Source organism: Mesoplodon mirus (genome assembly GCF_964341445.2).
Source record: "Mesoplodon mirus genome assembly, chromosome: 3".
Classification (NCBI taxonomy): Eukaryota; Metazoa; Chordata; class Mammalia; order Artiodactyla; family Ziphiidae; genus Mesoplodon; species Mesoplodon mirus.
Genome location: NC_138978.1, coordinates 165697233 through 165718970, shown reverse-complemented (window position 1 = coordinate 165718970; position 21738 = coordinate 165697233). Strand labels below are relative to the sequence as shown.

The following is a 21738-nucleotide window of genomic DNA, read 5'->3' as shown; positions in this document are numbered from 1 at the left end:
AGTTTAATAAATTTTTACTAGAAGCTAAAAGTTGTCACTTTGGATATCACTTGTCAGTAAGAAAATGGATAGAAAACAAAGCCACACGTAGATGGGCAGGTTTCCTCCTCACTAGATCAGCTAACTACTTTTAGGATTCCCCTCATTATGAGGTTGATAGGTCTTTTCTAGTGTAAGATCATCTTCCGGAAACACTGGCAGGACCCCTGGTGGATCTCCTAATGTGTCTGAACCATGAGCTACTTTTCCTGTAAAAGCATTCTCTTAGCTCCTACTTCTCTCCAGCTTGCATTTTTAAATACATATAAGGAGTTTTAAGAACTTGAAGTGATGGTAACCAAACAAAAAGAATCATTTTATGTATGTATGTATATAAGAATGTACACTTTTACCTTTTAGGAGCCTGGGCGAAGAGTGTGATGATGGAGACCTTTTGAGTGGAGATGGCTGCTCAAGGGCATGTGAACTAGAGGAAGGTTTCAACTGTGTAGGTGAGTTTAGAAACACCTACCTAGGCTTATGTCCTATTTTTGGAGGGGTCTCTGTGTCTTATTTTTGTGAGCTCTTACTGATAATAACAATAACATTTGATGTGTCTATTGTGTGCCTGGCACTAATTGTTTCACATATATTTTCCCATTTAATCCCTACAATAAATATGAGGAGGGCTTCCCTGGTGGGGCAGTGGTTGAGAGTCCGCCTGCCGATGCAGGGGACATGGGTTCGTGCCCCGGTCCAGGAAGATCCCACATGCCGTGGAGCGGCTGGGCCTGTGACCCATGGCCGCTGAGCCTGCACGTCCGGAGCCTGTGCTCTGCAATGGGAGAGGCCACAACAGTGAGAGGCCTGCGTACCACAAAAAAAAAAAAAATGAAGAGACTAAACGGAGACACAGAGAGCTTAAATAACTTGCTTTCTCTTATACAGCTAGAAGTGATGACATCAGGATTTGAACTAAGGAAGCAAAGCTCTAGAGTCTACATGTTAAACCACTAGGTCACCCTGCCTCTTAGATTAATGTTACCAAGGATTGCTCTTGGGTCCTCATGTCTTATGTCAGACTGTCAGCCAAGTAGCACAATCCCACAGATTCTACATAAAAATTAGGGTAGGGTACGTTTTAAGCCAAAGGGAGTACAAGATATCTCTTGGTGTCTGTGTTTAATAGATAAGATCATGAAGAATGGCAGAGGGTCATAACATTTCTTAATCCTGGTGAATCACTGGAAATAAATTATTACTAGGTGGCTTTGACTCTAGTCTCTTGATACACAGGAAGGCCCTCTAGAACACTTCTCCCAATTCTGATTAAAACCATCAACAGGCTTCTTTGTAGATTATTTTTCCATTCCCTTATGCACACATTGCAGTGATTCTGTGCAATATACTCATCAAATTACTTTAAAAAGCAGTGCATTTAAAAATATTCTAATGTTTCTAAATCTCAAGATAAAGTCAGGTATGATTATAATTAGGTAGAATTTATTAAGGTATTAAATACTAGACAGAACACACAAATGCCCCTGCTCTCCAGAGCAGAATAAAAAATTATAAAACCTTAGTAGTTTTACATCCATCCGTCTAACAAAACATGTTCAGTGCCCACCATATACCACAAGTCTAATAGAGACCCTTATCCTTTCCTGTGTCCAGCTTCCTTCCCTTATAGAAATCTATCAGTTCTTGAGAGATGGTTCTCTAGCTTTTGCTTACATGCATTTAGCAGTAAACTATGCACCTTGAAAGAGACCATTCTGTTTAAAAGTAGCATTATCTGTTATAAAATTCTTTTCCCCTTTTCTGGTTTGGAAACTGCGACTCAGAGCATTTTAGTGACTCATCCACAGGCATACAATGAGGTCTCTGCAGAGCCAGCACTGGAACTCAGCTTTCCTAATTCTTAATCAAGTGCTTTTTCCTTGCTATGAAACTATAGAGGATAAATTTTTTTCCAGTTTTATTTGACTACCATTCAGATATTTGAAATGCCTCCCCATTATTCTCCTTTCCAATCCAAACATCCCCTCATGTGATTAGGTTTCCAGACCCTTTCCTATTTACCCTAACCTGGCATGCTTCATGTGGTCAATGCCCAGAAAGGAATTCAATACTCCAGTTGTGGTCTAGCTGTGCAGAATACACTGAACCGATTACCTCCCCTCTTCTGTACACAAGTATTTGTTAATGCCACCTCTGTTTGCATCATTTCTTTCTGGTAGCACATAGTGGGCTCATCTCTCTCACACACACACACACACACACACACACACACACACACACACACACACACTGCCTTCATCAGTGCAGCTCAAGTCTCATTTAACTTAAAAGCAAACCTTACTTTGTTTCTATCACATTTGATTCCATTAAATTTGGCTCATATTTCTTTACCCTCCAACTCCTGGAAGACTATAGCTAAATTATTTTAACTTTACAGGGCAAAGTTAAAATGATCTATTCCACAGTTAGACATTTGTTTCAGTGAGTAATATGCTCATAGTATGCTAAGGATGTAGTTCTATTCCATTATTTCTCAAAAGATTAATTTTGAAGGAACCATTGTGAAATGTGTTGTAAAAGTGGTCTGCTATTTTTTATGGATTTGAAGAAACAGAGGCAAAAATTTTCATAGAAGAAGAACAAAAAACACCCAAAGTTAGCAGAAGGAAAGAAATCATAAAAATCAGATAAGAAATAAATGAAAAAGAAATGAAGGAAACGATAGCAAAGATCAATAAAACGAAAAGCTGATTCTTGGAGAAGGTAAACAAAATTGATAAACCATTAGCCAGACTCATCAAGAAAAAAAGGAAGACCCAAATCAATAGAATTAGAAATGAAAAAGGAGAAGTAACAGCTGACACTGCAGAAATACAAAAGATCATGAGAGATTACTACAAGCAACTCTATGCCAATAAAATGGACAACCTGGAAGAAATGGACAAATTCTTAGAAATGCACAACCTGCCAAGACTGAATCAGGAAGAAATAGAAAATATGAACAGACCAATCACAAGCACTGAAATTGAAACTGTGATTAAAAATCTTCCAACAAACAAAAGCCCGGGACCAGATGGCTTCACAGGCGAATTCTATCAAACATTTAGAGAAGAGCTAACACCTATCCTTCTCAAACTCTTCCAAAATAGAGCAGAGGGAGGAGCACTCCCAAACTCATTCTACGAGGCCACCATCACCCTGATACCAAAACCAGACAAGAATGTCACAAAGAAAGAAAACTACAGGCCAATATCACTGATGAACATAGATGCAAAAATCCTCAACAAAATACTAGCAAACAGAATCCAACAGCACATTAAAAGGATCATACACCATGATCAAGTGGGGTTTATTCCAGGAACGCAAGGATTCTTCAATATATGGAAATCAATCAACGTGATACACCATATTAACAAATTGAAGGAGGAAAACCATATGGTCATCTCAATAGAAGCAGAGAAAGCTTTGGACAAAATTCAACACCCATTTATGATAAAAACCCTCCAGAAAGTAGTCATAGAGGGAACTTTCCTCAACATAATAAAGGCTATATATGACAAACCCACAGCCAACATCGTCCTCAATGGTGAAAAACTGAAACCATTTCCATTAAGATCAGGAACAAGACAAGGCTGCCCACTCTCACCACTCTTATTCAACATAGTTTTGGAAGTTTTAGCCACAGCAATCAGGGAAGAAAAGGAAATAAAAGGAATCCAAATTGGAAAAGAAGAAATAAAGCTGTCACTGTTTGCAGATGACATGATACTACACATAGAGAATCCTAAAGATGCTACCAGAAAACTACTAGAGCTAATCAATGAATTTGGTAAAGTAGCAGGATACAAAATTAATGCACAGAAATCTCTGGCATTCCTGTACACTAATGATGAAAAACCTGAAAGTGAAATCAAGAAAACACTCCCATTTACCACTGCAACAAAAAGAATAAAATATCTAGGAATAAACCTACCTAAGGAGACAAAAGACCTCTATGCAGAAAACTATAAGACACTGATGAAAGAAATTAAAAATGATACAAATAGATGGAGAGATATACCATGTTCCTGGATTGGAAGAATCAGTATTGTGAAGATGACTCTACTACCCAAAGCAATCTACAGATTCAGTGCAATCCCTATCAAACTACCACTGGCATTTTTCACAGAACTAGAACAAAAAAATTCAAAATTTGTATGGAAAAACAAAACACCCCAAATAGCCAAAGCAATCTTGAGAATGAAAAACGGAGCTGGAGGAATCAGGCTCCCTGACTTCGGACTATACTACAAAGCTACAGTAATCAAGACAGTGTGGTACTGGCACAAAAACAGAAAGATAGATCAATGGAACAGGATAGAAAGCCCAGAGATAAACCCACGCACATATGGTCAACTTATATTTGATAAAGGAGGCAGGAATGTACAGTGGAGAAAGGACAGCCTCTTCAATAAGTGGTGCTGGGAAAACTGGACAGGGACATGTAAAAGTATGAGATTAGATCATTCCCTAACACCATACACAAAAATAAGCTCAAAATGGATTAAAGACCTAAATGTAAGGCCAGACACTGTCAAACTCTTAGAGGAAAACATAGGCAGAACACTCTATGACATAAATCACAGCAAGATCCTTTTTGACCCACCTCCTAGAGAAATGGAATTAAAAACAAAAATAAACAAATGGGACCTAATGAAACTTCAAAACTTTTGCACGGTAAAGGAAACCATAAACAAGACCAAAAGAGAACCCTCAGAAGGGGAGAAAATATTTGCAAATGAAGCAACTGACAAAGGATTAATCTCCAAAATTTATAAGCAGCTCATGCAGCTCAATAGCAAAAAAACAAACAACCCAATCCAAAAATGGGCAGAAGACCTAAATAGACATTTCTCCAAAAAAGATATACAGACTGCCAACAAACACATGAAAGAATGCTCAACATCATTAATCATTAGAGAAATGCAAATCAAAACTACAATGAGATATCATCTCACACCAGTCAGAATGGCCATCATCAAAAAATCTAGAAACAATAAATGCTGGAGAGGGTGTGGAGAAAAGGGAACACTCTTGCACTGTTGGTGGGAATGTGAATTGGTACAGCCACTATGGAGAACAGTATGGAGGTTCCTTAAAAAACTACAAATAGAACTACCATATGACCCAGCAATCCCACTACTGGGCATATACCCTGAGAAAACCATAATTCAAAAAGAGACATGTACCAAAATGTTCATTGCAGCTCTATTTACAATAGCCCTGAGATGGAAACAACCCAAGTGTCCATCATCAGATGAATGGATAAAGAAGTTGTGGCACATATATACAATGGAATATTACTCAGCCATAAAAAGAAACGAAATTGAGCTATTTGTAATGAGGTGGATAGACCTAGAGTCTGTCTTACAGAGTGAAATAAGTCAGAAAGAGAAAGACAAATACCGTATGCTAACACATATATATGGAATTTAAGAAAAAGAATGTCATGAAGAACGTAGGGGTAAGACAGGAATAAAGACACAGACCTACTTGAGCATGGAGTTGAGGATATGGGGAGGGGGAAGGGTAAGCTGTGACAAAGCGAAAGAGAGGCATGGACATATATACACTACCAAACGTAAGGTAGATCGCTAGTGGGAAGCAGCCGCGTAGCACAGGGAGATCAGCTCCATGCTTTGTGACCGCCTGGAGGGGTGGAATAGGGAGGATGGGAGGGAGGGAGACGCAAGAGGGAAGGGATATGGGAACAGATGTATATGTATAACTGATTCACTTTGTTATAAAGCAGAAACTAATAAAAATTTTTTTTTTCATAGTAAAAAGAGAAGAAGCAAGGAGAAACGGTCACTGGATTATATAGAAAAACAAAACGTGTATACATATGTATGTTATAAAAGTACATGATAAATATATATTATAAAAATAAACATATATTCATATATACATTTATGTGTATATAAAATATGTACATACATATAAACTATACGTACACATATATGTATATGTGTGTATATAAACTACACATACATATAAACACATATAAAATATACATATATATACATATATATATATACACACATGTGTGTATATACATATTTAGAATCCTCATGGAGAAGTCATTCCAAATACACATATATTGGTTTTAGGGGAGTGACTTAGAAAGACCATGGCTTTAATGGAATGCAGGAGTTTAAAACCCAAAATAGGCTTAGAACCAAGTCCTAGGAATAGTGGCTTATTCCTGGCAAGTAGAGGTAGATTTACCACAGAAGGGTCTTAGACTTGAAATTATTAAGGATAATAATTAGTAACTACATATTGATGAGCAGCTGAAAAATTACTGGAACAGTCTTGTGGTATTTCTGTGAAGAATTTAAAATAAAAAGAATGGTATAGTAATAGTTAATTTTAGTGATGATGATGAGTGTGTACCTACGTGTTGATATATTTTAAATCTTGATCTTATTTGCATGTCCTATTATTTTAAGTAGAAATGAGGAATTAGAATTATGTCACTAATATGGGTAGAAAATGCAATAGTACTTAATAAATGGCTTTATAACTGCATCTCAGCTTTTTACATTTGAAGAAAGCTATTTTACATATCTATGGTTAGTACAGACTGTTCACTTAGTAGGAGTTATCCTATGAGCAAGTATGGACTTGTCCAGGGGATACAGCTTGCTTTACAAGCCCAACGGTTCTTCTCACATATTCATTACTCACACGTTTGCTCTTGAAGACAGTCCTTCTGCCTTGGCTTGAGGCAGTGTGGAGTTAGATAGAGCCCCTGAACCTGCCTTGTGTAAGCCTGGCTCAGAGCCTAGCGATATTGCTTCTTCATCAAGGGAACTTTGGCGAGTCACAATCACGGAGACTCAGTTTGTCTATTGATGAAACAAACAAAAAATACATACCTCACATGGTTGTTTTTTTTTTTTTTTTTTTTTTTCTTTTTGCGGTATGCGGGCCTCTCACTGTTGTGGCCTCTCCCGTTGCGGAGCACAGGCTCCGGATGCGCAGGCCCAGCGGCCACGGCTCACGGGCCCAGCCACTCCACGGCACATGGGATCCTCCCAGACCGGGGCACGAACCCATATCCCCTGCATCGGCAGGCGGACTCTCAACCACTGCGCCACCAGGGAGGCCCTCACATGGTTGTTTTAAGACTAAAAGAAATAATACACGTGTAATCCTTCTAAACCTGGAGCCCATTTGTCCATTTCAGAGCAAGTTGCATGGTTAGTTGAAGAAACACAGCAGCAAAAATGTAATTTGAAACAAATCCCTCAAATGTTTTATTTAATATTTCAAAAACTGTGAAGAGGATTCAAGTACATAATACATCCTACCATCTATTTAAATTTCCTTTATTCTTTTACTTACTTCTCTTGTATCCTCAGCTTCCCCTAAGTACCTTGCTCAATGGTTCCTTAAAATTTCTCTATCCAGCCCACAGCTGCTTTTTTCTCTCTGTTCCTTCTCCCCCAACCCCAACCCCTTTGTATACTTTTTATTATATAAATGGATTCTACCACTCTCCCCATGAAAAAGTGTCCTTCTTTTTAGAGGTGTGTGCATGTGTTGTCTATATATTTGGGGTGGGCATTAGACGAGTTGGTAATTACAGTCTTCTCTTTAGCAGGCTGGAGAAAAAAAGGTAATTATTTTTACATGACATGTATAAAAACACTTTTTCAAATGTCATACAAATTTTTCTTGGCAGGGGAGCCAAGCCTGTGCTATATATATGAGGGAGATGGGATATGTGAACCTTTTGAGAAGGAAACCAGCATCACAGACTGTGGCCTCTATACTCCCAAAGGATACCTGGATCAGTGGGCTACCCAAGCTTATTCTTCTCACGAAGATAAGAAGAAGTGTCCTGTTTCCTTGGTAACTGGAGAACCTCCTTCCATGGTAAGTTAAGCCAGAAGAATAGAGTTAAGGCTAAACAAAATTGTGAAGTGATTCCTCCAGACACTTAATGTGAGCTTACATTTTTTTCTCCTCACTTTGACGCCAAATTTAGTTCTTAATGCACTCAGAATAGAATAATGTTAAATGAAAAGCTTCTAGACTAGCAATTAAATCTCAACCGTCACCCTCACCCCACTTACATTCACTAGTTTTCATCTAGGAACCTTTGACTAAGCAATAGCTGACTTCAAGTTACACAAAAGCATCTCAAAATTAGTCTTAGAATACACAAATCAGAAATTTCACTTGGGCTTTGTGTTTTGGAAAATTTATTTTAAAAGAAGAAAAAGAAGCAGCAAAGAGTCAGAATACCTGGATAACACTATTAGATCTACCAGTATTATTATGATTATTACTAAGTGAGATTTGACGTGTCACTTAACCTCTCTGGGCCCCAATTTTCTCATATGTAAAATGGGTGTAATAATACCTTTTGCATTTAACTCAATGGTTTATTACAAGGATCAAATGAAATTTAAAATATGTATTAAAGATCAAAGTATAATTTGATTTAAAGAATTCTTATGATTAAAGAAATTTGAGAGTCAGTACTAAAAACAAATCTGTAGGTATACAATTTTCCATGAATATCTACCTAAATAAATAGAAGATCCTCTGAGGACTCTGAGGACTGACTTCTATGAATCATAATTAAATACAGAAAAGAAGATTAAGGGCTTTAGTTTTTGGATACTATTCTAGGTGTTTCCATTGCCAAATAAACTCTTTCATTCATTATAACAATAAGCAATATAGTCATTTCAACAGAAGTAAGATTTAGCTCTCTAGGTATATTAGGCCAGGATAGAATTACTGGAGTTTAACCTTGAGGAGATACCCCCTGACAATTGAGGAACCAGCCAAGGTTGGTGCTGTGGTTCAAGGAACTCATCAAGGACCCAGGGGTCTTTGAGATTCATCTCTTTCTATCCTTGGCTTGCAGCTTTCTTCCTCAAGCTCATGAGATGACTGCTGTTCCTCCAGGCATGAAGTCATTATTTCAAGTGGGAAGAAGGGGAAAGGTCAAAGGGAAATATTGATACGTGCTAGCTGAGTCTCTTTTTATTGGGAAAATGGGAGCTCTTCGGGAACTTCGACACTATAGGCTTCCACCAACATCTCATTGGTCAGATCCAGGTCACTTCATCATCCTTAGTTGTAAGGGACCCTGAGGAGATGAGCATTTATAACTTTATACATTGTCACCTTGAACAAAATTGGAGTTTGTTAATAAGAAAGAAAGGGGAATGGATATGGATAGGCAAGTAGCCATGCCTGCCACACTCCTTCAGCTAATTCTGGCATCTTTCTCAAGAGTTCTGGTGCCCAATGACAGGAAGCCCAGAAAACTGGGAGATTCTGAGTTAGTGACAGCTCTCTAAAGTGGCTTTTAGCCTAGCCTGTCTGTCTTCCCCCAGTGAAGTGGGAGAAATTTCCTGGATTTTCTCTTTCCTGGTTCCTTTTCCCAGCTTAGTGGTTCCCTGACTCAGTAGCCTCACTCCTGGGGCCAGTGGATCCTGCCTGATAAGGATCTAATCATCATCCTGGACAGACTTCCCTAACTAATCCTAGGAGCAGTTGCCTGAAATGTGCCAGGACAATTCGTTGAGCAAGATCCTTGGGTCATCAGCTGCCTGTGAGTTGTCATGTGTATTCTTCTACCCTGGTAAAGTTATATCTTGAGGCTAACAGAGAGCACTGAGACATTCTTCTACATTGAGAAAAGTTTTCTGCCGATAATGTGATCATTAGGCATTCAGAAAGAGAGGAAAACTTTGGTTTCAAGCTGGAGAGTTTCATTGTCTTTACTTACCTCTCACCCTCCACATTTAATTGTTGGTTGAAATTGCATTTCAGATTTGCACATCATACCGTCCAGATTTACCAGAGCACCGTCCACTTACTGGCTGGTTTCCCTGTGTCACGAGTAGAAATAGACCTCAGGATGAAGGGAGTAAGCAGCTAAAAGGTAGCCTGGAGAGAGAGGATGAGGTTTGGCTCAAAGTAAGTGGCCCAAATGGATTTTTCTGAAGGCTGTGTATAGATTGTGCATGTGTGTGTGTATAAATGATGCATTGGAATGGCTTGTCAGATTTCCTTTTATCATCTCAAAGTTTTTACATTTTGAATTTATTTTCATCTCTCTTTGAATGTTGGACTTTTCTTTATAAGCAATCATTTTATCAAAGTATAATATATACATAGAAAAGTACAAAAATCAGAAATGCACAGATCAATAAATTTTTACAAAGTAAACATCCTCTCTGACCAGCACACAGATCAAGAAACAGAAAATTAACATCACCCCCCAAAAGGCTCTCTCATTCCCCCTCTCATTTATTATATGACAGAGGTATCTACTGTTTTTTACTTCTGCCACCATAGATTAGTTTTGCCTATTTGCATTTTACGTAAAAAACTTTACAGTATGTACTATTTGTGTCTGATTCTTTCTTACTCAGTTTTCTGTTTGTGGGATTCATCGTGCTGCTTTACTTAGCAGAAAAGTTCATTTCCATTACTGTGTAGAATTCCAGTGCATGAATATGTCATACTTTATTTAACCATATTGATGGACATATCGTTTATTTCTAGTTTTTCTGTACTGTGCATTACAAATAGTTCTGCTATAAACACTTCTGTACATTTCTTTTGGTGAATGTATATAAACAATTGGGTATATTTGGAACTGCTAGATCATAGTTAGGCAGATGACCAGCTTTAGTAGATAATCCCGAATGATTTTCCACTTGGTTGTACTAGTTTATACTCCCACCAGAGGCCTATGAGTATTCCAGTTGCTTTACATTTTCACCATTACTTGATATTTAAAATATTTAAAAGTCTTCATTTTGGCCATTCTGTTGGGTATGTAAATGTACCTCCTTGAGGTTTCAATTTGTATTCACATGTTGGCTAATGAGGTTAGGAGACTTTTACATGTATATTGGTCATTTGTAGATTCTTCTTTTTTTTTTCTTTTTATCTGAAGGGCATATTAAAGTCTTTTGCTCAATTTTCTATTGGACTGTCTGTCATTTCCTTCTTAATTTATATGATTTCTTTACAATTTTCTGAATGTAAATCCTGTTCCAGTTATATGTTATTTAATATTTTCCAACACTCTGTGGCTTACTTATTTTTACTCTTAATGGTATATTTAGATGAACAGAGTTCTAAATTTTACTAAAATTCAAATTATCTTCCTTTTTGTTTATGGTTAGTGCTTGTCGTGTGCTGTATTTAATAGTCTTTGCATACCACAAAGATATACTTTCCTATGTTATCTTCTAGAAATGTTATTGTTTTACATTTTATATGTAGGTGTACAATCCATTGGAATTTTTGTGTATTGTGTGAGGTAGGGATCAAGATTTTTTCTCCCTAGACCTAGAACTACCATTACTCAAACTAAAATTTTCTTTTCCCCTCTTTGCTGCACTGTGTCACCTTTGTCGCAAATAAACTGGCCATATATATGTGGAGATCTGTTTATTGTGGAGATTCTACATCTTGTTCTGTGTATCTGTATACAGACTGATCTGTATATCCTTGCATCAGTGTTATACTCTTAATTACTGTACATCTTTTATGAGTCTTAAAATCAAATAATGTAAGTCCTAAAACTTGTTCCTTTTTTTCCTGATTGTATTGGCTATTCTTGGTCCTCTGAATTTTCATATAAATTTTGGAATCAGCTTCAATTTTCACACCTAGGAAAAAAAAACCTAATGCAATTTTGATTGGGATTTTATTGAATCTCTGAGTCAATTTGGGGAGAGTTTTCTCTTTAAAATACTGTCTTCTAACATTTTCTTTGAGTTACTTAAGTCTTTAATTTCTCTTAATGTTTTATAGTTTTCTGAGAAAAAGGGAGTTGAATTTTATCAAATGCTTTTTCTGCATCCACTGAGATGACCATATTATTTTCCCCTTTGTTCTGTCACTGTCTTGATATACATTGATAAATGTTTAAATGTTAAATCAACATTAGATACCTGGGAAAAAAAATAACTTGGAGGCTATGTATAATCCGTTGCCAATAGTTTTGGATCCTATTTGTGAATATTTTAAGTGTTTTTTTCATTTATATTCATTAGAGGTTGGTTCCTACTTTTTTTTTTTTTTAATTTTACTATCTTGTCAGGTTTTATGATGAAGGCTAGGTTTGACTCCCAGAGTAAGTTTCCTTTTTTCCCCAGTTTTCTGGAATATTTTGTGAAAGGTTGATGTTAATTTTGGAGGAATTCATCAGTAAAGCTATCTGGGTCTGTGTTTTCTTTAAGGAAAATATTTAAATATGTGTTAAAATTTTAAACCAAATATTGAAAAATTTGGGTTTTTTATTTCTTCTTAGGTCAACTTTGGTAAGTTGAGTTTTCCATCAAGTAATTAGTCCATTTTTTCTAAAATTTTGAATTTATTGGCGTTAAGTTTTTCGTAATGTTCTCTTATTTTATTTGTAATATTTCCAAGCTCCCTAGGACTTTTTTTCATTTATGCTATTGTTAATTTTTGGCTTCTCTCTTTTATTTTTTTGCTCAGTCTTGCTCAAGATATATCAGTTTTATTAATCTTTTATTAATGTTTTTATAGAACCAAAGAATATATATGTATGTATATATGTATTCTTATATATATAAATATGCATATATAAACATAAACAGAAGGAAATAATGAAAATAACATTATTTTCTTCCTTTTATGTTTACATTTAACTTGCTCTACTTTTTCTAGTAACTTGAGATGATGCTTAGATAATTAATTTTTAGCTTCTTTCTTTTTAAAATATGTGCATTAAGGCCACAAGTTTCCTTCTAATTTGACTTTAGCGACATACTACAAGTTTCACATCTTATTTCTGTTATCATCCAGTTCAAACATATTTTCTAATTTTTATTTGATTACTTTTTTGATCCCTGAGTTATTTATAAGTATGCTGATGAACTTCTAAACATTTGTGAATTTTCTGGTTACCTTTTTATTTTTGACTTATAGCTAGAGTCTTCTGTGGTCAAAGATTATATTTGGTATGGTTTCAAGCCTTTTTAATTTGTTGACCCTTGAATTATGGAATAGCATCTGGTTAATATTGATAAATATTACATGTACTTTGAAAGAAATATGTAATCTGAAATTATTGGATATAGCATTCTATATATTTAACATAGATCAAGTTCATCCATCATGTCATTAAAATTTCCTATATCATATATATAATATATATACATATTTTCCCTGATATTTTGTATACTGTTTCCATCAGTTACTGAGAGATATGGGTCAGACTTTCTTACCATAGTCTTGAATTTGTCTGTTTCTCTTATTTTTGTCAGTTTTTGATTTATATATTTTGAAACTATATTATTAAATATGCAGGCAGTTCTCACTTTGTAGGGTGGGACCACAAAATGACCATGTATCCTAAAACTATACAAAGCAAACTCAGTAATCGATGGGAAAAATTATAATTGTTACATGACCTTTTTGACACGATATTAAAAACTCTCTTATTTTCAGAAGTATATGTGAAAGGAAGTGAAAAAATAGTAAATTTTAGATCATTATAATTTAAAAAAACATTACAAACAAAGAATTAAAGTGTTTCATTTCTTTGTTTAAAAAAAAAGAAAACTACCAAGTGTAGTTTGAACAGTGCTTGCCTTTTTTTTTTTTTTTTGCTTCATATGACTTACATTACAAAGCAAGCAGTTTTTCTGTGCCTTTGTGAATTGTCATATTCCTTTCTAAGTTTGAGCAGCTTCCAACATTTTATAGTACTTTGCACTTTCAATGTTATGAAACATCTCTGAGAGTTCTTTTAATGTGAATTTTTTCTTGGCATCATTTCCTCTGGGACATCTTCATCCTTTTTGTCACAACCACTTTTCTCATTTTTGCTGATCATTTCACTTTCACTAAGTTCCTCTGGCTGCAAATCCTGTCTCCCAAATGGCAGCAGCATCAACATTCCCACACTCAGCTCTTTCGTCTATAACTCTATTTACCTTTAATTCAAATTTCACCTCCAGCATTATAATTTTTTGTTTCTTTGCTGCACTTTCACCCTTGCTGGCTGATCCCCTCTTTTGATTATCCATGTTTGTGAAATGTCATGTTTGTGAAATGTCATGTTGGTAAAATGTCACTGGTAGATGAGGCAACACAACTGCACACTTTTCTGCCTCTGTGTGAACTGAATAACAGATACACAGTAAACGCTCAATGACAGTTTGAAAGAAGTGATGTAATTGGTCACTGATCATGATTCTCAGTTGTTATTTACATGGTGATTTGTGGATGGAAAGACTGTTAATGGAGTTTGTACTTTCTACAGTTACAGTTATTTTTTGGTAACTGAAATTTGAATCATATCGTTGGGACTCTGGTATTATATAACTAAATGGTGATAACTGATATTTTTGTATATGGAAACTGTGTAAAGTGAAACTAGTGTCAGTAGATAATTTTAGAATTTTTATATCTTCCTGGTGGATTATCTCTTCTAACACTAAGAAATGTCTCTCTTTATCTCTAAGAATATTTTTTAATAGATCTTTATTGGAGTGTAACTGCTTCACAATACTGTTAGTTTCTGTTGCACAACAAAGCGAATCAGCCATATGCATACACATGTCCCCATATCCCCTCCCTCTTGAGCCTCCCTCCCATCCTCCCTCTCCCTCCCCTCTAGGTCATCGCATAGCACCAACCTTATCTCCCTGTGCTATGCTGCTTTTTCCACTAGCTATTTTACATTAGGTAGTGTATATAGGTCGATGCTACTCTAACTTCGCCCCAGCTTCCCCCTGACCCCGTGTCATCAAGTCCATTCTCTATGTCTACATCTTCCTTACTACCCTGCAAATAGCATCAGTACCATTTTTAAAAATTTAGAGTCCATATATATGCGTTAGCATACAGTATTTGTTTTTCTCTTTCTGACTTACTTCACTCTGTATGACAGACTCCAGGTCCATCCACCTCATTACAAATAACTCAATTTCGTTTCTTTTTGTGATGAGAAATATTCCATTGAATATATGTGCCATACCTTCTTTATCCATTCATCTGTTGATGGACATTTAGGTTGGTTCCATGTCCTGGTTATTGTAAATACTGCTGCAATGAACATTGTGGTACATGTCTCTTTTTGAATTATGGTTTTCTCAGGGTATATGCCCAGTAGTGGGATTGCTGGGTCATATGGTAGTTCTATTTGTAGTTTTTTAAGGAACCTCCATACTGTTCTCCATAGTGGCTGTACCAATTCACATTCCCACCAACAGTGCAAGAGTGTTCCCTTTTCTCCACACCCTCTCCAGCATTTATTGTTTCTAGATTTTTTGATAATGGCCATTCTGACCGGCCTGTGGTGATACCTCACTGTAGTTTTGATTTACATTTCTCTAATAATTAGTGATGTTGAGCAGCTTTTCATGTGCCTCTTGGCCATCTGTATGTCTTCCTTGGTGAGATGTCTATTTAGGTCTTCCAACCATTTTTTAATTGGATTGTTTTTTTGATATTGAGTTCCATGAGCTGTTTGTACATTTTGGAGAGTAATCCTTTGTCTGTTGTTTCATGTGCAAATATTTTCTCCCATTCTGAGCTTTGTCTTTTTGTCTTGTTTATGGTTTCCTTTGCTGTGCAAAAGCTTTTAAGTTTAATTAAGTCCCATTTGTTTATTTTTGTTTTTATTTCCATTTCTCTAGGAAGTGGGTCAAAAAATATCTTGCTGTGGATTATGTCAAAGAGTGTTTTTCCTATGTTTTCCTCTAAGTGTTTTATAATGTCTGGTCTTACATTTAGGTCTTTAATCCATTTGGAGTTTATTTTTGTATATGGTGTTAGGTAGTGTTCTAATTTCATTCTTTTACATGTAGCTGTCCAGTTTTTCCAGCACCACTTATTGAAGAGACTGTCTTTTCTCCATTGTATATTCTTGCCTCCTTTGTCGTAAATTAGGTGACCATATGTGTGTGGGTTTACCTCTGAGCATTCTATCCTGTATCATTGATCTATATTTCTGTTTTTGTGCCAGTACCATACTCTCTTGATATACTGTATAGTTTGAAGTCAGGGAGACTGATTCCTCCAACTCCGTTTTTCTTTCTTAAGTTCACTTCGGCTATTTGGGGTCTTTTGTGTTTCTATACAAGTTGTAAAATTTTTTGTTCTAATTCTGTGAAGAATGCCAGTTGGTAGTTTGATAGAGATTGCATTGAATCTGTAAATTGCTTTGGGTAGTATAGTCATTTTCACAATATTGATTCTTCCAATCCAAGAACATGTTATATTTCTCCATCGGTTTATGTCATCTTCGATTTCTTTCATCTGTGTTTTATAGTTTTCTGAGCAAGTCTTTCACTTCCTTAGGCAGGTTTATTACTAGGTATTTTATTCATTTTGTTGTGATGGTAAATGGGATTGTTTCCTAAATTTCTCTTTCTAATTTTTCGTTGTTAGTGTATAGGAATGCCAGAGATTTCTGCACATTAATTTTGTATCCTGTAACCTTACCAAATCCATTGATTAGTTCTAGTAGTTTTCTGGTGGCATATTTAGGATTTTCTATGTATAGTATCATGCCATCTGCAAACAGTGACTGTTTTACTTCTTCTTTTCCAATTTGTATTCCTTTTATTTCTTTTTCTTCTCTGATTGTCATGGCTAGGACTTCCAAAACTATGTTGAATAAGAGTGACAAGAGCGGATATCCTTATCCTGTTCCTGATCTTAGTGGAAACGCTTTCAGTTTTTCACCATTGCATATGATGCTTGCTGTGGGTTTGTCATATATGGCCTTTATTATGTTGAGGTAGATTCACTCTATGCCTATTTTCTTGAGAGTTTTTTTATCATAGATCGGTGTTGAATTTTGTCAAAAGCTTTTTCTGCGTCTCTTGAGATGATTGTATGGTTTTTATTCCTTAATTTGTTAATGTGGTGTATCACACTGATTGATTTGTGTATATTGAAGAATCATTGCATCACTGGGATAAATCTCACTTGATCATGGTGTATGATCCTTTTAATGTGTTGTTGGATTCTGTTTGCTTGTATTTTGTTTAGGATTTTTGCATCTATGTTCATCATTGTTATTGGTCTATAATTTTCTTTTTTTGTGATATCTTTTTCTGCTTTTGGTATCAGGGTGATGGTGGCCTTGTAGAATGAATTTAGGAGTGTTTCTCCCTCTGCAGTTTTTTGGAAGAGTTTGAGAATGATGGGTGTTAACTCTTCTCTTAATGTTTGATAGAATTTGCCTGTGGAGCCCTCTGGTCCTGGATTTTGGTTTGTTGGAAGATTTTAAATTACGGTTTTAATTTCATTACTTGTGATAGGTCTGTTTATATTTTCTAATTCTTCCTAGTTCAGTCTTGGAAAATTGTACCTTTCCAAGAATTTGTCTGTTTCTTCATGGTTGTCCATTTTATTGGCATATAGTTGTTTGTAGTAGTCTCTTAAAATCCTCTGTATTTCTGTGGTGTCAGTTGTGATTTCTCCTTTTTCATTTCTAATTTTATTGATATGCATCCTCTTCCTTTTTTTCTTGATGAATCTGGCTAAGAGTTTATCAATTTTATCTTCTCCAGAATCAGTTGTTAGTTTTATTGATCTTTGCTATTGTTTTCTTCATTTCTATTTCATTTATTTCTGCTCTGATCTTTATGAGTTCTTTCCTTCTGCTTGACTTTGGGTTTTCTTTGTTCTTCTTTTTCTAGTTGTTTTAAGTGTAGGGTGAGATTGTTTATTTGAGATTTTTCTTGTTTCTTGAGGTGAGACTGAATTGCTATAAACTTCCCTCTTAGAACTGCTTTTGCTGCATCCCATAGCTTTTGGGTCATCGTGTTTTTGTTGTCATTTGTTTCTATCTATTTTTTAAATTTCTTCTTTGATTTCTTCAGTGATCTCTTGGTTATTTAGTAGCACACTGTTTAGCCTCCATATATTTGTGGGGGGTTTTCCTTTTTTTTTTCCATGTAATTGATTTCTAATCTTATAGCATCTGGTTGGAAAAGATGCTTGATATGATTTCAGTTTTCTTAAATTTTCCAGGGCTTGATTTGTGGCCCAAGATGTGATCTATTCTGGAGAATGTTCCGTGTGCATTTGAGAAGAAAGTGTATTCTGCCACTTTCAGGTGGAATGTCCTATAAATATCAATTAAGTCTATCTGGTTTATTGTGTCATTTAAAGCTTGTGTCTCCTTATTTATTTTCTGTCTGGATGATCTGTCCATTGGTGTAAGTGGGGTGTTAAACTCCCCCACTATTATTGTGTTACTGTCTATTTCCCCTTTTATGGCTGTTAGCATTTGCCTTATGTATTGAGGTACTCCTATGTTGGGTGCATAAACATTTATAGTTGTTATATCTTCTTCTTGATTGATCTTTGATCATTATGTATTGTCCCTCCTTATCTCTTGTAACAGTCCTTATTTTAAAGTCTATTTTGTCTGATATGAGAACTGCTACTCCAGCTTTCTTTTGATTTCCATTTGCATGGTATATCTTTTTTTTTTTTTTTTTTTTTTTTTTTGCTGTACGCGGGCCTCTCACTGCTGTGGCCTCTCCCGTTGCGGAGCACAGGCTCCGGACACACAGGCTCCGCGGCCATGGCTCGCGGGCCCAGCCGCTCCGCGGCATGTGGGATCTTCCGGGATCGGGGCACGAACCCGTGTCCCCTGCATCGGCAGGCGGACTCTCAACCACTGCGCCACCAGGGAAGCCCTGCATGGTATATCTTTTCCATCCCTTCACTTTCAATCTGTATGTGTCTGTAGGTCTGAAGTGGGTCTCTTGTAGACAGCATATATATGGGTCTTGTTTTTGTATCCATTCGGCCAGTCTGTGTCTTTTGGTTGGGACATTTAATCTGTTTACATTCAAGGTTATTATTGATATGTATGTTCCTATCACCATTTTCTTAATTGTTTTGGGTTTCTTTTTGTGGGTCTTTTTCTTCTCATGTGTTTCCCACCTAGAGAATTTTCTTTAGCATTTGTTATAGAGCTGATTTGGTGGTGCTGAATTCTCTTAGCTTTTGCTTGTTTGTAAAGCTTTGGATTTCTCTGTCAAACCTAAATGAGATCCTTGCTGGGTAGAGTAATCTTAGTTGTAATTTTTTCTCTTTCACTATTTTAAGTATTTCCTGCCACTCCCTTCTGGCCTGCAGTTTCCACTGAAAAATCAGCTGATTACCTTATGGGGATTCCTTTGTATGTTATTTTTTGTTTTTCCCTCGCTGCTTTTAATTTTTTTTCTTTGACTTTAATTTTTTTTTTTTTTTTTTGCGGTACACGGGCCTCTCACTGTTGTGGCCTCTCCCGTTGCGGAGCACAGGCTCCGGACACGCAGGCTCAGCGGTCATGGCTCACGGGCCCAGCCACTCCGCAGCATGTGGGATCTTCCCACACTGGGGCACGAACCTGCATCCCCTGCACCGGCAGGCAGACTCTCAACCACTGCGCCACCAGGGAAGCCCTGACTTTAATTTTTGTTAGTTTGATTAATAAGGGTCTTGGTGTGTTTTTCCTAGGGTTTATCCTATTTGGCACTCTCTGTGCTTCCTGCACTTGGGTGACTATTTCCTTTCCCATGTTAAGGAAGTTTTTGACTATAATCTCTTGAAATGTTTTCTCAGACCCTTTCTTTTTCTCTTCTTCTTCTGGAACCCCTATAATTTGAATGTTGGTGCATTTAGTGTTGTCCCAGAGGTCTCTGAGATTGTCGTCAGTTCTTTTCATTCTTTTTTCTTTATTCTACTCCTCGGCAGTTATTTCCACCATTTTGTCTTCCAGCTCACTTATTCGTTCTTCTGCCTCAGTTATCCTGTTATTGATTCCTTCTAGTGTATTTTTTCATTTCATTTATTGTGTTGTTCATCTCTGTTTGTTTGTTCTTTAGTTCTTCTAGATCTTTGTTAAACATTTCTTGTATTTTCTCAGTCCATGCCTCCATTCTGTTTCTGAGATTCTGGATCATCTTTACTATCATTACTCTGAATTCTTTTTCAGTTAGATTGCCTATTTCCTCTTTGTTTATTTGGTTTTGTAGGCTTTTACCCTGCTCCTTCAGCTGTGACATATATTTTGCCATCTCTCTCTTTTTTTTTTTAATGGGTGGGATTTTGTTCCTGTTTTACTGGTTGTTTGGCCTGAGGTTTCCAACACTGGAGTTTGTAGGGTGTTGGGTAGAGCTGGGTCCAGGTGCTGAGATGAGGACCTCTATGAGACCTCACTCTGATGAATATTCCCTGGGGTCTGAGGTTCTCTGTCAGTGCAGTGGTTCAGACTCAGAGATCCCACCACAGAGCTTCGGCCTGACACCCGGCTCGTGAACCAAGATCCCACAAGCCGCATGGGGTGGCAGAAAAAAAAAAAAAGAGAGAACAATAACAAAGTAAAAAATAAAATTAGACTAGGAAACTAACTGATATGTTGGAAAGAATATAAAAATAAAAATATAAATGAATCAACAACTGGAAGGTACAACTGTACCATGATAGTAGAAAAGAGAAGGAGGGGGAAAAAAAAGCAAAAGCAAAAGGGGGAAAGGCCTTTGCTGTGGGTGGTGGGACTTAAGCAAGGGCGAGGTTTGGGCAGTGGGAAAGGCCTATGCTTAGGACCCACAGGCCTGGAAAAGGCCCTGGGAGCTGTAGGGGGAAGGGACCCAGGCGTGTCCCCCACCTCTGGTCTCAGAGGGCGGAGGACCTCACCTGTGAGCTCAGCAGGCTTCCTTGACTCAGGTGGGTAGGGCAAATGCCCTCCTCTCCTCTCTTGCTCCTCTGGTCCTGGAGGGCCCCTCCCGCCTGCCTCTCCTGATCTCCCCAGCCTCTCTCATATGCCCCCAGGACTCACGCAGCCTGGAGGGTGTGGGTACCAGCCTGGGAGCTCAGCAGGCTCCCCAAGCCCAAGTGGGAGGGGCAATCGCCCTCCACTCCTCTCCTATTTCCCCCAGAGGGCCCCTCCCACCTGCCTCTCCTGATCTCCCAGGACTCAGGGGCACTGGTCCTGTCTGGCCTCCACTTCTCCTCTGCCCTCAGTCCCTCCATGTCCTACTGGTTCACTTGGGCGTCAGGGTCCCTCACCAGCAGCCGGCAGGCACCATAGTTCTGGGGAGACGTTAACTCATCTTCTTTCCACACTGCCATCTTGACTCCACCTATCTCTAAGAATATTTTTTGCTGTACTGTAAACTTTGTCTGATATTAGTATAGCTATACCTTTTTGTTTATTTGCATATTGTTTCCTCTTCCATCCTATTACTTTTAATCTTTCTGTGCAACTATATTTAATATGCTTTGTTTGAAGTCAACATATCTTTACATATATGAATAATATAAATAAATCCAAATCTAACAAATCTCTATATAAATAAATCTAAAATTCTCTATTTTCCAATTACAGCAGTATTTGGTCCAGTTGTATTTAATGTAATTAATGATGCTTAGTTTTAAATCTACCAACAAACCATTTGTTATTCACTTGTTCCACATGCTCTCTGTTTTTTCTATTTCTTGCCCTTTTTAGATTAAATAAGTTGTTTTATTATTTTATGTCCCATTCTATCAGTTTATTAGTTATACTTTTATTTTATTCTCTATTTTTTCACCCTTGAGATTTCAATGTGGGTCCTTAACCAGTTAGAGTCTGCTGTGAATTAGCTCTCTCACAGTTTCATAATCAATGAGTAACTTAGAATGCTTTGTCTCTATTTTCTGTTTCCTGGCTTTTTTAAGTTAAAATGA

General features: G+C 36.9%; 1 protein-coding gene across 1 annotated transcript in view; it reads left to right on the top strand.

Annotated features, from left to right (window-relative positions):
* Positions 1-21738, top strand: part of PAPPA2 (pappalysin 2) — a gene marked incomplete at both ends in the record, with an annotated part of 309213 nt that overhangs the window by 155412 nt on the left and 132063 nt on the right. The window contains 3 exons of the mRNA XM_082613770.1: positions 400-491; positions 7730-7923; positions 9841-9987. Of these exons, the coding sequence (XP_082469896.1) occupies positions 400-491; positions 7730-7923; positions 9841-9987 (433 nt within the window). The remainder of the gene's footprint in view (positions 1-399; positions 492-7729; positions 7924-9840; positions 9988-21738) is intronic.